Below are 16,443 nucleotides of genomic sequence, written 5' to 3'. Positions count from 1 at the left end.
ATTCATTGGTACCTTCCCCTGATCTCAGGGAACTGAGTACCACCCACACAACCTTTCCAGGAGGTCATCAAATACTGCTATTTTTAGGCCAATGAGATGGCCTTTTAAGAGGCTCTAGGGGTCCAAAGAGGGATGGAGATGATGAGAGGCGACCTGAAGTTAGAAGCTCAAAAGCCAGGCTCAGGTTCAGTGGTCCTCTAATCACCAACATCAGAACCAGAAACCTGGCCTGGCTCTGTAGCCAGTAACACTATAGCCAGTGTTTGCTGGTGCCTGGTAGAGCAGAAGGCAGAGAGGCCAATGGAAGGTGGAGGCAATGGCGGACTGAGCCAGCTAATTCTCATTTTGCCCTCATTCTCCTTCCTACAAAGGTATACGAGGACAACACTGAGACTAAGGAGGCGAAAATGAAAGTCAGGCCCACTCTTTTGACTAGAAGTAAGTCAGGGGGGACACAGGTGGCACTGTGGGTTAAACCAAAGAGCCTAGGACTTGCTGATCAGAAGGTCGGCGGTTTGAATCCCCGCAATGACAGGGTGAGCTCCAGTTGCTTGGTCCCTGCTCCTGACAACCTAGCAGTTCGAAAGCACGCTGTGATGGCCTGGGAATCTGATTCAGAATCTGAACCTGAGGAGTCCCAGCCTGCACAGGAGTCCCCGCCTCCAGGGCCGGCTGAGCCGGGGCAGGGGCTTGAATCCGAAGGGCCTGCACCTGTGCCGGATCCTCAGGAGCAGACACCAGATGTATCCACTCTGACTCTGGAGGTGATCGAGGACCCATTGCCTCCAGGTGCGCCTCTCCCAGCCCTGTCAGGGGAAGGTGAAGCTGCCCCTGAGTCCAGTAACCCTCTAGCCTCTCCTGAGTTGCAGAGGCTCAGGGCAGAGAGGCAGAGGGAACTGGGTTCTCTCAGGTGGAGTGCTCGCTTTAAGGCCAGGAGAGGCGGGTCACCTGTGGGCTGGGACCGCCCCTGGCCTCAGAGGAGATAAAGGCCAGTCAGCCCAGTCCCAGGTTGCGGGAGCAACGAAGACGTTGGAAACCTGTTTCTGCCAGCACCCAGACCTGTTTTTCCAGAGTTCCCGACCACGCCTGGCTTCTTGCTTTGGACCCCGCTTCGCCCTTGGTGGACAGTCTCCAGACCCTTGGCCCAGGACCAGACTCTGACCATGCCTCACGGTAACACCCCACCCCCCGGGACCAGCATACACGCAGTGCAAGTACATAAATAGGTACCACTCCAGCGGGAAAGTAAATGGTGTTTCTGTGCCCTGCTCTGGTTGGCCAGAAGCGGCTTAGTCATGCTGGCCACATGACCCAGAAACTGTATGCCGGCTCCCTTGGCCAGTAAAGTGAGATGAGGCCACAACCCCAGAGTCGTCCACAACTGGACCTAATGGTAAGGAATCACTTTAAATCGGGGGGGGGGGGGAGGAACTGGCTGAAGAAGAATCAAAGTTGGTAAGCCAGCCTCCACAGATTGTAATCTCTGACTCACGTCCTAACCAATTCAATTACAGTGGTACCTCGCAAGACAAATGCCTCGCAAGACGAAAAACTCGCAAGACGAAAGAGTTTTTCGTTTTTTGAGTTGCTTCGCAAGACGAATTTCCTTATGGGCTTGCTTTGCAAGACGAAAACGTCTTGCAAGTTTGTTTCCTTTTTCTTAAAACCGCATTCCTATGGGAAACCATGCTTCGCAAGACGAAAAATTCGCAAGACGAAAAAGCTCGCAGAACGAATTAATTTTGTCTTGCGAGGCACCACTGTATCTTCTAACCCCCTTCAGAACAAATAGCTCACTAGGAGCTCTCCATGGTGCTGTGACCACCAATCTATCTTTTGGCTTGGTTCTGTGGGCTCCTCTGCAGTAAAAAAAAAAGCAGGACAATAGTGCTCCCACAAATGAAGCTACTAGCTCAAATCAAATCCCCAGAAAGGCACTCCAGCACCAGAACTAGGCATAATCCCTCACTTCTCTTCAAGGGACATTTTATAGGGATGAGAGCATTCTGGCAACTTGAGGGAATGCACGTGAAAGTCATAGGTGGGACCGGGTGTCCTGCTCTACAGCACAGCACAAGGAAAGGATCAAACTGAGTGCGAAGCTGGGTGGAGTTAGGCTGGAAAAAAGTCAAAGCAAAGTTCAGGCAGGATTCTAGGGAACACAGAACTGTTGAGCTGCTCCAGCAAGGAACAAGCTGAAACTGAGCCCTTTTATAACAGTAGGAGCAAACACAACCTGCACCTGTGATTCAAGCTGCTGTTTGACTGAAAGGGATAATCTTAGGTCTTCCTGGGTATTCTGCAGTAGAGTGAGCAGACTTTGAGAGGCAGCAGTTGCCTTCATTAAGGCATCTGTATGGCCACCATGGGAAACAGGATAATGAACCTGAAGGAACTTTGTCTGATCCATCAGGCCAATTACTTTCCTACAACAGCCAGAGACCATCCACCTATGTAGCACAGCATAACCTTTTGGCAGTAACCCAACCACTTCCTATTCCTGTCATTCAACAGTTAAGACTTGCAGCAAGTCACCCAGGTCCAAAACCTGCAGATCCATGCAGGATCCCATGACTTGAGGCAATGTGCTGGTAACCTTTGGAGAGCTGCAACAGATGTTCTACTAAACCACCACAGAATATCAAGACCAAGAGTCACAAGGAAAAAGGAGTGTAAGTAAAATTTAACTTAAACTACCTCTTAGCATGGTATCTGGGTTGTACAAAATGGAATCTCAACCTTCCCCTTCATTCATTGTCTCTATCTCTTTATGACATCAGCAGCAGCATCTCCTGCTCAGGCTTCTTCAGGATGACTTCACAATATGAATCTTCAACAAAAAGGGAAGGAAATGCCTGAAACAGAAAAATGAATTCCCCCGGTCTGGCTAGAAGGAACAAGCACGTGAGGTGAAATAATCTTGCACTTCGGGGCATCATTCTGAAATGTGGATAATCCTCTACATGGAAACACCAATAAAATCTAGACAAGGTGTCAGTCCACATGGAGTTTATTATTCCCATGTATAGTGCCCAGTTCAGTATACAAGTAAGATTATAAGGCCTGTTTAGGTGTTCAAAGAGCACAGGTGGATGTAAGGAGCACAGAGAGGTATGCATCGGCCTGGTTACTATGTCCTTGGAGGGGTTGAAAAAGTATTATTTGGGTGTTGAACATGCAGGGACTCTTCCCCACAACTGGAAAGCCCATGCAATTGGGATTCCCAATTGTGGGGAGGATTCTAAGCTCATTCAGATGAATACATAAACCAAAACCTGAAGCTGTAGCCAATGAGAATGTTATGGGTGGGGACTAGCATGCACATCACTAATCTTCTCTCAATGTCTTTTCAGGCAAAGACATGCAAGGAACTGGAAAGTCCGTTCAGAGGGAGCCAGTACCCACCACCTTCCAGCCAAAACTCACCATCTTCCAGCCAATGCCCAGAACATTCCAGCCAATGCCCAGAAGGTTCCAGCCAAGAGTTTAGAGCAGACACCCAAGGCAGACCAGCAGGTTAGGTAAGCCAAGTTATGTTCCAGCCCCAGGCACAGCTGTTAACAGGGTGTATTGCACAGTCTCGCAAAACAACTCCAAGATCATTACCATCTCCACATTTCTGCCTGCAGGAGTAAATGAAAGGAGCGAGTATGTGAATGCATTTGCAACAATAAGAACAACTATGACAATTACAGCAACAGGTCTACAGTGCCTAGGAAGCAGGGTTAACCCTTTCACCCATGTTGCAATCTCAGTGAAAATCCTCTCCACTCCAAAGCTCTAATCACTCTTAAGAGAATGCTGCCTTCAATGCCATTGGCAGCTTCCCATCTGGATTAAGTAGCAATTACAGGAGGTAAAACTTCAGAAGCACCACAGCAGTGGGTGAAGGGTTACCCTTCCTGTCTGCAGATCTTAGACCTGAATCTGATCACATGCCTCTTCTCACGGCTGTTCTTTTGCACATGCTTTAAAAAAATAATCATGCTAAATAGATTTGGGTGAATGGGGCTCTGCCTCCACCTTCTTCCTCTATGTTCAAGGGGTGACTTTGACTGTCATAGACTCTGGTTCCACCTACTGTTAGGCTTTGTGCCTTCTCCCTGTCAGTCTTGATGGGCAGCAATTGCCACTAAGGCTGATGGGAATTGTAGCCTAACATCTGGAGGGCACCATGTTTCCAATCCTTGGGAGGGAATTATGCAAATTTATAGACTTTCCCACTGTATAAAGCCATTGAAGCAGTATATATGATCGAACAAAACAAAACACAAAAATTCAAGCTCTAAAAGCAATAAAATCAATTCAACAAGCTCTCAAAACAACGAAAGCATACCAGCAAACTCCAGAAAAAAAATCATCAGATGTAAAATTGATATTCCATAAGTGACTGGGTGCACTGCAGATAAAGCCTTCCTAAGCAAAAATTTCTTCAGTAGTTGACTAAACATTATCACGCTATGCACCTGTCTAGACAGACAGATAGAAAGAAAGAGATATTGTTTGCCTGTCTGCTAACACATTCAGGAGCTTGATGCTTTATAATATGTCTCTTCTGTACTATATATTTAAAGCATTATCATACCACTTTCAGCAATCATGCATTCCCCCAAAGAATCCTAGGAACTGTAATTTGCTAAGGATGCTAAGAGGTGTTAGGAGGCCCCTATTCCCTTCACACGGCTAAAGTTCTCTGAGTTCTCTGGGATGAGGAATTGACTGGTGAACAACTCTGAGAACAACAGTCCCCAAGAGTCTTCAGGGGAAGCTCAGCTGTTTAAAGTGGTATGCTACTGTGTTAAATGAAGAGTGCTAATGGGGCCAGGGTGGATTATCATCTAAGAGTCAGGATACAGAAAAAATAGAATGAGGTAAGGAAGATGCAGATCAGAAAGGTCAGGTACTAGCTCTTTCATACTGTTACAAGTGTAGTTGTTGCTGCAGGCACTTATGGGAGGAGAAGAACCAGATAGTATTTGATCTCAGCCAGGCCAATGAAAGAAACTTTGCTGTCTCGCTATGAAGTACAGTGGTACCTCGCGTTAAGAACTTAATTCGTTCTGGAGGTCTGTTCTTAACCTGAAGCACCACTTTAGCTAATGGGGCCTCCCGCTGCTGCTGCTGCGCCACCGCCCGATTTCTGTTCTCACCCTGAAGCAAAGTTCTTAACCCAAGGCAATATTTCTGAGTTAGTGGAGTCTGTAACCTGAAGCGTCTGTAACCCGAGTTACCGCTGTAGTCAGGAAAAATGGCTCCAATGGAGATAATTTAAAAAAACAAAACCAACCATCCTTTCTTGAGCAAAGCTGGTCCTGAATTGTTGTCAAAGTATAATCTGCCCAAGAAATGAAGAGTTTTTTATAGATCATGGGTAGGCAAAATAAGGCCCGGGGGCCGGATCCGGCCCAGTCGCCTTCTAAATCCGGTCTGCAGGCAGTCCAGGAATCAGCGTGTTTTTACATGAGTAGAATGTGTCCTTTTATTTAAAATGCATCTCTGGGTTATTTGTGGGGCATAGGAATTCCTTCATTTATTTATTTATTTTTCAAAATATAGTCCAGCCCCCCACAAGGTGTGAGGGGCAGTGGAACGGCCCCCTGATGAAAAAGTTTGCTGACCCCTGTAATAGATCTAGTAAAAGGTGCTTCACACATGACATTAGGGCACCAACGTTTTTGGGTTGTTGTTGCTTTTTTGGTGCAAGGATGGAGGAGCAATGCCCCATTCCCAATGCTTTTGTGCGGCGACCCCCATCATCCATGATTATTATCCATGCTTTCTGAGAGAGTTGGAATCCAACAGCATTTGGAGCCACCCCCCACCCCCCGTTTGAATGTGTAGAAGTATGTAAGGAGTGCAACAAGCAAGGACTCGTCCCCAGGACTGGAAAGCCCACACAATTGCGAATTATCAATTGTGGGGTGGATTCTCTTTCAGATGCACATGCAAATCCTCTTCCTCTGGACCTTCTACTCAATGCTTGAGGCTGCTGGGAATGTTGAGGGGGTTGGGGCCTGCATGCACATCCCTAACCCTCTCTCAATGTCTTTTCAGTCAAACACCTGCAAACAACCAGAAAGTTCATTCAGAGGCAGCTAATACTCGCCACCTTCCAGCCAAGACTCACCATCTTCCAGCCAATGTCCAGAATGTTCCAGCCAATGCCAAACACCTTCCAGCCAAGAACTTAGAGCAGACATCCGAGGTAGACCAGCATGTCAGGTAATCCAAGTTATGATCCAGCCCCAATTACAGCTGTTAACAGGGCATAAATTCACAAAGCAATTCCAGGATCATTTCCTTCTCCCCCATCACATTCAGTTTGCTGCCCACCCCCCAATCTGCACCTTTACTTACAGAAAGTCATAGGGTGGTTCTGGCTGTCATTGACTCTGGCGCCACCTACTGTTGGCCTCCGTGCCTTCTGTCCTGCCAGTCCCAATAGGCAGCAATGACCACTGCCCCAAAGGATATGAACTCAGCTTCCTCAGCTTGCTTGCCTTGAACTGGGAAAGCCATTATGTTGCACATTTTGATCTATGCACTGGATATAGAAATATTTGTCCTAAGAAAGAAGTGATGCTGGATTGAGACAAGTGGAGTTTCCAGATTTATTTATTTAAAAGGCAATGCATGTGCACTCATGTGCAACCTGCTCCCACCTGCAATCCATTCAGGGTCGGGCAGAAGAACTGATTTTGCAGGAACTACTTCAGGGATTTTTATTTTTATTTTATTTTTGAGCAGACCAGAACCAGAGCCAGGTACAAAATGGTGACTCATAGGGTGGAGTGAATTACCTGCATCACCCCATGGGCCAGATGTTGGAGATGAGCTTCATAAACAGGCACACATTTAAAATGAGGCCCCTATCTGCACATTGCATTCAAAGCAGCATTCATACCACTTGAACCAGTCATTGGTTTCCTCAAAAGCCCCTAGGAACTGTGGTTTGTTTATATTAATAGTAACAATATTAATATTAAAGGGAGTGGATTGGAAATATTGTTATTGCTGCTTTCATAGTTTTCATCATATCTATCTATCTATCCATCTCACCACTGGATCCATAGTTGCACCTGAAATTCTCCGCCCTGTTTTTATCCAGTGCTATTGAAATGCGACATTTTCAGCGGGTTAGTAAAAGTGAATCCTGCACAAAACTTCTCCCCACCCTTCCAGGGCCATGTGATGCTAACAAGCATCTGATTAGCCACCATTGAGAACAGCATGCTGGACTAGATTTGCCACTGGCCTGATCCTGCATACTCTTATTGTGGTCTTAGTAATGCAGAATAGGATCATCTGTATGCCAGAGGAAGCTTTGCAACTCAAATAATTGCTCCTACCTCTGTTTCAAGGATCCAGCTCATTACCCTCATCTCCTTGATGCAATATTAAGTTGCCACATTTTGCAGGTCTCCCACTCAAGCTTATTCAAAAGGCTTTCAACCACAGTTGTAATAAATCCTCTAAACAGTCCAGCTTATTCTTCAATTTTGTTTCTTTTCACTGGGCTAGGTCCATAAATTAGATCTTTCTCTTCCATGCCTGTTTTGGATGAATGGTTTAATTAACAAGGGAAGAAACGAAACAAGGCCACAAAAAGAGGAAAAAAAGACAGACGCCTTTTCAAATGTTTTAAAAGCTGTTGAGAAAAATCATTTCAAAGTTTTTTTTGGGGGGGGCGGGAAGAATGATGAAAGTAACAAAAATCATTCTTCAGCTCTTTCTATCAGTTCTGCTGGTCCCACCAGAGTTGTAATCCTCCATCCTAACTTTGCTCCCCCACCCAAACAAAATATGCTGATGAATGCAGTGGAAATAAGAGAAGCTGAAAATGGGAAATTTAGTATTTTATTACAGGGGTGGGAAACCTCAGGCCTGGGGGATCAAATGTGGCCCTACAAGCATTTCTGTTTGGCCCTTGAGACTCTCCTCAGGCCACACCCCTCACTGCCCCTTCTTCATACCTTCCTTGAGCATTTTTGCCTGGCTAGAATGCATCCTGGAACTCTGATATTGTCTCTTCCTTGCCTGGATGGTACAGAGAGAGAGGCCGGTAAATGTGAAGAAAGCAGCCTATTGTACAGTGGCAAGATTCACATTTGTTGCTCGCTTTGGTCATTCCCACCACCAGCATGTGTCACCTGCAGGGTTGATGACGACAAAATGTTTCCTTTGCATTGAAAGAAGTTCCCTGCAGCTGTTTTATAACTATCTAACAGTGCAACCTTGCCAGCATACATTATATATTAGCAAACCCTCCAAGTGTCCCTATTTTCCAGGGATGTCCCTGATTTAGAGAAGCCATCTTGGTTTCTGATTTGATCCCGGAATGTCCTGCTTTTCCTTAGGATGTCCCATAGGATTTTCATTGGAGAAATGTTGGAGGGTTTGGAGATACAGTATCCAAGCCCTGGAATCTCAGGATTCCAGGCCCCAACCAATTGAGGCATGCTTGATAGCTAGCAGTAACCAATCATCAATGGCCATTTTAGAAAGCATCTTCTAGCTATCAGTGCTCCTTAAAAAAAACAAAAAAAAAACCCAGCTTTAACTATCAGCTGAACAAATGCCTGGGGGGGGGGGGGAATCTGTCCTCATTGCATGACCATAACATTATTAAATATTTCTCCAGCTAATAGTATCGCAGTAGTAAATATGAACCAGACCTTGCAGCCTTTAATTGTATTTTCATTTCAAATGGCCAATAGGTGCTTATTTTGTTTTCACTTATCTAAATGACTCATGCCTAGACACACTGATGTTCTGGAATATGTACACCAAATAAGTAATTTCTTCTCTATTCAACTTGCCGCAGGCTCCAAGGCATCCAAAGGGATTTTGCATACAACCAGGTCTTTAGAATAAATCCCACCTGACTTCTGTTTTGGTTACCAGGATGAGTGTTGAAACGGTAGATAATTAGGATGATGGGGGTGGGGGGTCGAGGTGGCAGACAGAATTCATAAACTTCTACTACAGAAAAGAGACGATCTCACTGAACCTTTGTAGAGATAAGCGCTCATTTATTTGACTTTTCATAGACATCCTGTTTCAGGAAGCTTTTAATGTTTGACGTTTTCTTGTGTTCTTTTATATTTTGTTGGCAGTCACTCAGATTGGCTGAGGTAACCCAGTCAGATGAGTGGGATATAAGAAATAAATTATAACAATATTATTGTTTAAGAACATAACTCAATCATTCTATATCTATTCAGTTCCCAAATGAAGGTCATTCTAAGGCAGGCTTCCTCAACCTTGGCCCTCCAGATGTTTTTGGCCTACAACTCCCATGATCCCTAGCTAGCAGGACCAGTGGTCAGGGATGCTGGGAATTGTAGTCTCAGAACATCTGGAGGGCCGAGGATGAGGAAGCCTGTTCTAAGGCATACACTTATGGCAGTTCAAAAGCATGCCAGTGCAAGTAGATGAATAGGTACCGCTGCAGCGGAAAGGTAAACGGCGTTTCCATGCCCTCTGGCTTCTGTCATGGTGTACCAGAAGCGGTTTAGTCATGCTGGCCACATGACCCAGAAAGCCGTCTGTAGACAAACTCCGGCTCCCTCAGCCTGAAAGCGAGGTGAGCGCCACATCCCAAAGTTGAATTCCACTGGACTTAACTGTCCAGGCCAGGGCTCCTTTACCTTAACCTTTTTACCTTGTACCTGTTAATAATAATAATATTTTAAAACTGAAAAGGGATAATGTCTTTAGAATTGGTAAAACAGTCTATATGACAATGCCTCTCTCTGTTGTTGTTTTTCTCTTGTAGTAAATATAGAGGATCTCCACTTTATGAAAAATACATTCCAGGTATGAAGGTGAACATCAGAGAGTTTGCTTTGCAGGGCAGGGCACACACTTAAAAAATGTTCTTATTGTGTTATCTTGTAGGATAGAGAGGGAGTGGTAGAGAAATTCTGACTACAGTGGTACCTCGGGTTAAGTACTTAATTCGTTCCGGAGGTCCGTTCTTAACCTGAAACTGTTCTTAACCTGAAACACTACTTTAGCTAATGGGGCCTCCTGCTGCCGCTGCGCCACTGGAGCATGATTTCTGTTCTCATCCTGAAGCAAAGTTCTTAAGCCGAGGTAATATTTCTGGGTTAGCGGAGTCTGTAACCTGAAGCGAATGTAACCTGAAGCGTATGTAACACAAGGTACCACTGTATTTAGACGAGTACAGTGGTACCTCGGGTTAAGAACTTAATTCGTTCTGGAGGTCTGTTCTTAACCTGAAACTGTTCTTAACCTGAAGCACCACTTTAGCTAATTGGGCCTCCTGCTGCCGCTGCGCCGCTGGAGCATGATTTCTGTTCTCATCCTGAAGCAAAGTTCTTAAGCCGAGGTAATATTTCTGGGTTAGCGGAGTCTGTAACCTGAAACGTATGTAACCTGAAGCGTATGTAACCCGAGGTACCACTGTATTCCCCAATCCAGTGCCCTCCAGATCTTTTGGACTACATCTCCCATCTTCCCTGGAAATTAGCCCACTGATTTGGGCTGCTGCAAGTTGTAGTCCAACAGCATTGAGACCAGACTCATTAAGACCCACAGCCCACCCTACCAATATCTCCAGCAGACTGTCAGTACTTGTATTTATTCTCAGGAGCCCAGTGAAGATTTATGGAAATAAGCTGTTTATTATTTCCCACTTGCAGTTTAGGGAAATGAATCTGGCATTTCCTCACAGCATTCAGTGAATATGGGATTTAAAGCAAAGGTGGGAAACTGTTTCAACCCAGCAGTAGGTGGAGCCAGACTCTCAGATCAATGCATCCAAACACACATATAACCTGGAAGATCATATCTTGCTAGACAGACCTGAACAGGTGTATAACCTTCCCCATAAGAGCCTGGTGGCCAGAGGAGGTTGTTTTGTTGTTTTCATTACTAATTATTTATTTTTGCCTTACCTTGCATTCTTATCTTGTGAACCGCCCTGAGATCTTGCGATGAAGGGCGGAATATGTAAGTCTAATAAATAAATAATATTTTGGGAATGGTTCCTGTTCTTATGTTAGCTGCATTGTTTTATGCTTTCTGGGTGTCCCATGATCATATTATAAAGTAGCTGTATTCTGCATTATAAATCAAAACACTGCTAGAATTGTTGCCTTCTGTTCTCCAATGCATTTCGTAGCAATAAAAAAAATTCAGTGCGGCATGAGCAAACTCTTATTCAGAAAGTGTGGCCCAGAGAAGAAAGTTTGAGAAACACTGCAATAGAGGATTAGACAATTCAGGGTGAGAAAGCTACCAATGGCACTACTAGCCATTATGACTATGTTGCGCCTGCACGGTTGGAGGCAATATGCCTCTGAATGCCAGTTGCTCACAGTGCTAGTTCCTCACAAGTGGGGAGAGGGCTGTGGTGCTCAGGTCCTGCCTTTGGGCTCCACATAAGTTGGCCACTGTGAGAACAAGATGGTGGTCTAGATGACTATTGACCTGATTCAGTAGGGCTACTCTTATGCTGTCCTTTTAAGCATCTGTTAAGAACTGAACTCATAGGTGAATTCATAGAAACCACTCTTTACCATTGTGTTGTTGGGTTCCCCCCTTCCTCAAAGGCCTTTCTTATTTCTATCTATATTTCAGATATCGAGTGCTATAATGCCATACTAAAGCCACGAGTCAGCCTAAGCTTTCCTCTGGACTTTCCAAAGCCAGTACGACCTGGTACCAAGGCAAGATCAAGGCCTTCTGCTTTAAAGGTAAGCAGCATTCCTCCAGGCAATTAATAAAGACAAGAATTTTTAATAAAGTGCAATATTAGGAGGGGGAAATGCATTGAAATCAATAAAGACAAAACTCTATTTTAGTTTAGTTTAGTATTCAAATATTTTAGATGTTGTCAAAGCCATGTGGGTATGTGTCATATCTGCTACAACATAGTTGAGGAACCTTTGCTCTTATGGATGTTGTTGGACTACAACTCCTGTCATCCATGACCACTGACCATGCTGGCTAAGTCTGATAGGAGCAGGACCTGAAGGGCCAAGGGTCCCCAGCCATTAAGGCAGTGATCTACAAAAAACCCTGAAAGGTACAAAACTGCCAACAGAATAGCATGGTGAAATTTGCTTACAGAGCCAGGAATTTCAATAGAAAATCCACCTGGCCTGTGACATTTCAATGTATATATTTCATATTCTGCAGACTGGATGTTTTGACATGTGCTTTTTTGTGAGAATGCACTGCATCGTGGGCATTGTAGTCCACAGTAGCTGTATAAAAATGATTACAATTAAAACTACACTCACATTATATAAGCCCAGATGGGTTGTGTGCATCCTTTCAACCCTTAGCAATGGCCTTTCATGTTGGAGAAACTCAACAAAGATCCAAGCTGGTGAAGAGGACACCAGAAGGGTAACTTGCCACATTTTGAACTAAGTGAAGCAACACATACAGTATGTATTACAATCAAAAAGTCCAGAGCCAAAAATTCTCCCTTGGGCCTCCAATATATGAAAGTCTTCCTCCTTCCCTATAGTTCCTCTTGTGTGGGTCCAAGTCACATGAGATCACCAACCTTGCTGCCAGATTTATACATCACACACATGTCAACTGTGCCAATTCTCTAAGGACAGCTCTCGTTCTCCCCTTCCACTGATATGACACTGGCTTTTGGGGATGCTTTGTTAAAATATTGTTTGTGTGGTTTGCTAGATAAAAACAGTGGTTAAATCCCTGTACCCCTGATCTATGGAAGTTAAATCTCTAAGTTGTGGAGATGGGTGCATCTTGCCCCTAATGTACATCTGTACTGATGCACACCCATAGGCAGTAAGGTTCCTTGTTCTGCACTGTCTGCCACTTCTCATGCTGATGAAGCTCATTTTTATAACAGATTGTACAGCAGTTACGAGAGGTTTTTTGAAGCATATCTTTAGCCAAAAGAATAAAAGAATGAACATCTTGGTTTTCTTGAAGCCCCAGATGTGCCACTGCAAATTAATGAATGCAGTATAGCTTTGTGCAGCTAGAGTAGAGTTTTCTACCATGAGAAATGAAGGAGGTGTGAACGTGGCCGTGGAACATGAGATATTTGGTATGAGAGAGTTGGAGGGTCTGCAGCTGTCCATGGATTCTCTCCTTATCTCAATCCCACTCTCTCTATGTCACAATTACTAACATGCAATTTGATTGTTGCCTTTCAGCGAGTTAACGTACCACTAGCACCTGCACATGTACAAGTAGACTTTAAGATCCCCACCACTGAACCACCCAAGCCTATTGCTCCAGGTGAATCTGATGAACCATCTCTAGAACCATCTCTAGAACCATCTCTAGAACCAAGCCAGAACCAAGCCTTAGAGAACTCTGAGAAAGCAGATCCAAGCAAGTCAGAGGAGAAAAAGAAATTCTGGCACAAGTTGCCCTGTTGGAAGAAAAAGAAGGCCCCTGTATCAGATACTAAGGAACATGCAGGTGATCATACCAAGGTAGATGCAGCTGATAATATAACAGTTACACCTGAAAATGAAGAAAAATCACACCACAGCAGTGTATCAGCCCAGACCACTGTGGAATCGCCATCACCACCACCACCAAAATCACCGCCCCCCATTTCCCCTTCAGCAACTAAACCTAGGAAAAGAATCAAAGATAAGAAAGATACCACACTGATGGTATCTCCGTCAGACATAACCCCTCAAACATCTGCTGCGCCATCACCAAGTGATGATGGGGAACAGTCAAAATCACCCAAAGGGATTTTGAAATCATCAGTGGAAAAAATGCAGCCTGGAAAATCTGTTTCCATCCATACACCACAAGAGATAAACAGCACCAAGCCTCCTCCAAAGCATTCAATGACTCATTTTAGAAGTAAGGAAATTTCACCTGTGACTAATGACAGTCCAACCTCTGAGAGAACATCAGCCACTGATGAAACAGAGCTGAGTTCTGCACCTACCACATCGCTCAGATCTCAGAGGCGCACACCTCTGTTTGCCAGAGCTTTTAAGCCAACACTAAATGTTGCCAGGAAACGTTTTGGAAAGGGAAAAGAAGAAGGTAAAGTTTCCACTGTTGCAGCTTCAGAAACAACTTTTCCTGAGTCTCACACTACTAATTCTGGAGATCAAGAAATTCCACCTCTGACATCTCAGCCGGTATTGGAGAAAACAGTGCCCACATCACCACCTGGCATGGTGCCTCCTGATTCAGCGCCCAGATCACCACCCAGAAATTTGCCGCCACCACCAGAAGATCAATTGAACACAGAGGCAGCTTCTGCTCTCACTACCTCTCTCAGATCTCAGAAGCGGGCACGTATGTTTGCCAGAGCAAGTACACCATCCCAAAATGTTGCCACTACTCATTTCAGAAGTGAGGAAATGTCACCTACAGCTGACAGCAGCTTGCCTCGCCCAACACCTGAGAAAACACCACTCAAATCACCCACCACTTCTCCCAAAGATACTGAGAAACACACAGTGGTGCACAAATCTTTCTTCACCAGAATTCCAACAGGATCTCTGGAGGAGGTGAAAGCTGCACGCCTAGTAAGTTGTTTCTATTTTTCTTCATATCTCATGAAAACATAAGTCAGAAGTGTTGGTGTAATGAGGTCAAATAGTTGGTGTAAGGCAGTCAAATATTATACCATAGGGAAGAGGGAATATTGGGTGCACCACAATCAGAACTTCAATACAGGTAGTCTAAAGTTTAAAAAGCTGCAACATTGCTTGTAAATTACAAGTGTTCATTGGCTGAAGCATTAGAAAACAGGAGCAAATGTAATCATACTGAGCAAACTAATAGAATCCTACCTATCTTGCTCATTCTTACATCTGACATTCTTGTGAAATAGCTTAGTTATATAGAGGTTTCCTCAGAGAAACACTCCAGCATGAAATGGTTGAAACAGGAGTTTGTTTCTATGGATGCAATGAAGGGATTGAGAACCTCAAGCCTGAAATGGCAATGTGCGCACACCCCTTCAGCCTCTCTATCTGGCCCTCAGGATTTTCCCTAAGCCACACTCTGCAACTGTGCTGCTGTGTACCCTCCTTAAGTCATTTTGCCTGGCTAGACTACATCCTTGAACTCTGATGATGCCTTGATACACAACCCACAATGAGGACATGTGATTGGACGTTTGGTTCTTTAGTGTCAAAGCACTCAACTACATCAGCTTCTAAGGTGCAAAAAATATATGCACTGCTCCTGCTAAATAGCTAGCGAGGCATCTCCTTCTTCAGGCTTGTGCTCTGACCCAGATATCTGGAGCAACTATGCAAACATGCCCCCTTCAGCACACATACTACTCACTGTTGTGATGCCAGCAGCTGGTGACCTCCTGTACTACAGCTCCAGCTGCTCCTGTCCCTTTAAACCCCACCTTGTCCTTGGAGACAGCAAGGGAAGAAGCAGAGGAGATTCTAATGGCCTAGCTCTCTCTGCATCTGTCTCTGTGCCTTCCTGTAACTCTTCCCTGCCTCCTTTTCTCACATTTCTGACTCTTCTTCTTCCCTCTGCCACATGGGTGGTACAGAACCCCACAAATCACTGGCCTGTTCCCCTTGATCATCCTCCTGGTCCCCTGGCTCCTCTGCCCACTCTTTGGACTCCTGCCTGTACCTGGCATGCTTCTTGCTTGTCTGGGTGGAGAACAGAGATGGGTGCATGAGTACGTTTAAACTAGTAGACAAAGGTAACATTCACTTTTTTTTCTCCTCTGCCCACTTTTGTTTCTGGCCCCATCTACTACCTGAAAGTGGCCCTCCGAAGGCACTACTCGCAGATAACTGTGCAGAAATGCATTCTTGTATGTTTATAAGGTGGCAAAACCTGCATTTTTCTTTCTGCAGAATAATTTATAAATCTTCTTGTTGTTATTAATTCCATTCTCATGCCTTCTATCTTCCTCATTCCAGCCTGGAGCAAAATGGGTTCAAAAATTCCTTTAATAAAAAGAAAGGAGGAATGATTTTTTCAGTTCTACCACAACACTTCTCTGGGGATTCTTTATGCAGCAGCTGGTATCAAGGAATAGCTCTTCCTTTTATTAAAAGCTAACAAATAAAACATATCCGCCAACAACCTGTGAGTAGTGAGTTTATTGGCATAACTTGGTAATTGCCTTGTTCATGCTCAGTCTGTAGAGCATGAGACTCTTAATTTCAGGGTCGTGGATTCAAGCCCCACATTGGGCAAAAGATTGCAATATGCATTGCAAAGCATTGGCCTAGAGGACCCTTGGGGTCACTTCCTTCTCTAAGATTCTGCATCTGATACCAGAATCCTCAGAGGAAGGCAGCCCAGAAGTTGCAGGACCATGGACAGCTCCAAGAATGCAACTTGCTCACACAAAGGTTAAGAGCAGACTGAGTCTTTAGAAAAACAACAACAACAACAACATGTTTGGTTCCTTGCCTTTTCCCAGCAGACATACCATATGAGGTTGGAGGTTACTGCTTTGTC

General features: G+C 44.7%; 1 protein-coding gene across 3 annotated transcripts; it reads left to right on the top strand.

Annotated features, from left to right (window-relative positions):
• Positions 1-2,792: 2,792 nt before the first annotated feature.
• On the top strand, positions 2,793-16,062 carry LOC310698024 (uncharacterized protein). Of its 3 annotated transcripts, none has more exons than XM_083484732.1 (7): positions 2,793-2,909; positions 3,354-3,521; positions 6,055-6,222; positions 9,779-9,819; positions 11,608-11,723; positions 13,173-14,522; positions 15,897-16,062. In XM_083484732.1, exons 1-7 carry the CDS (start codon positions 2,869-2,871, stop codon positions 15,927-15,929), a joined length of 1,917 nt encoding a protein of 638 aa, XP_083340858.1. In that variant the 5' UTR covers positions 2,793-2,868; the 3' UTR covers positions 15,930-16,062. The 3 variants fall into 3 exon arrangements, with proteins under 3 accessions (XP_083340858.1, XP_083340857.1, XP_083340859.1); XM_083484731.1 differs by having other exon boundaries at positions 15,515-15,969; XM_083484733.1 differs by lacking the exons at positions 2,793-2,909; positions 3,354-3,521; positions 6,055-6,222; positions 9,779-9,819 and adding an exon at positions 10,865-10,977 and having other exon boundaries at positions 15,515-15,969.
• Positions 16,063-16,443: the final 381 nt, after the last annotated feature.

The sequence above is a fragment of the Podarcis liolepis genome, assembly GCF_965112155.1.
Source record: "Podarcis liolepis genome assembly, chromosome: Z".
In the NCBI taxonomy this organism is placed as follows: domain Eukaryota; kingdom Metazoa; phylum Chordata; class Lepidosauria; order Squamata; family Lacertidae; genus Podarcis; species Podarcis liolepis.
This window is presented reverse-complemented; position numbering and strand designations above follow the sequence as displayed.

Excerpts from the sequence above, each read along its gene's own strand:
- LOC310698024 (XM_083484731.1), top strand. The coding sequence starts at position 2,869 with ATGAATTCCCCCGGTCTGGCTAGAAGGAACAAGCACGTGAG. Across the intron at positions 2,910-3,353 it reads AGAAGGAACAAGCACGTGAG|GCAAAGACATGCAAGGAACT; the intron begins GTGAAATAATCT and ends ATGTCTTTTCAG. Across the intron at positions 11,724-13,172 it reads CAAGGCCTTCTGCTTTAAAG|CGAGTTAACGTACCACTAGC; the intron begins GTAAGCAGCATT and ends GTTGCCTTTCAG.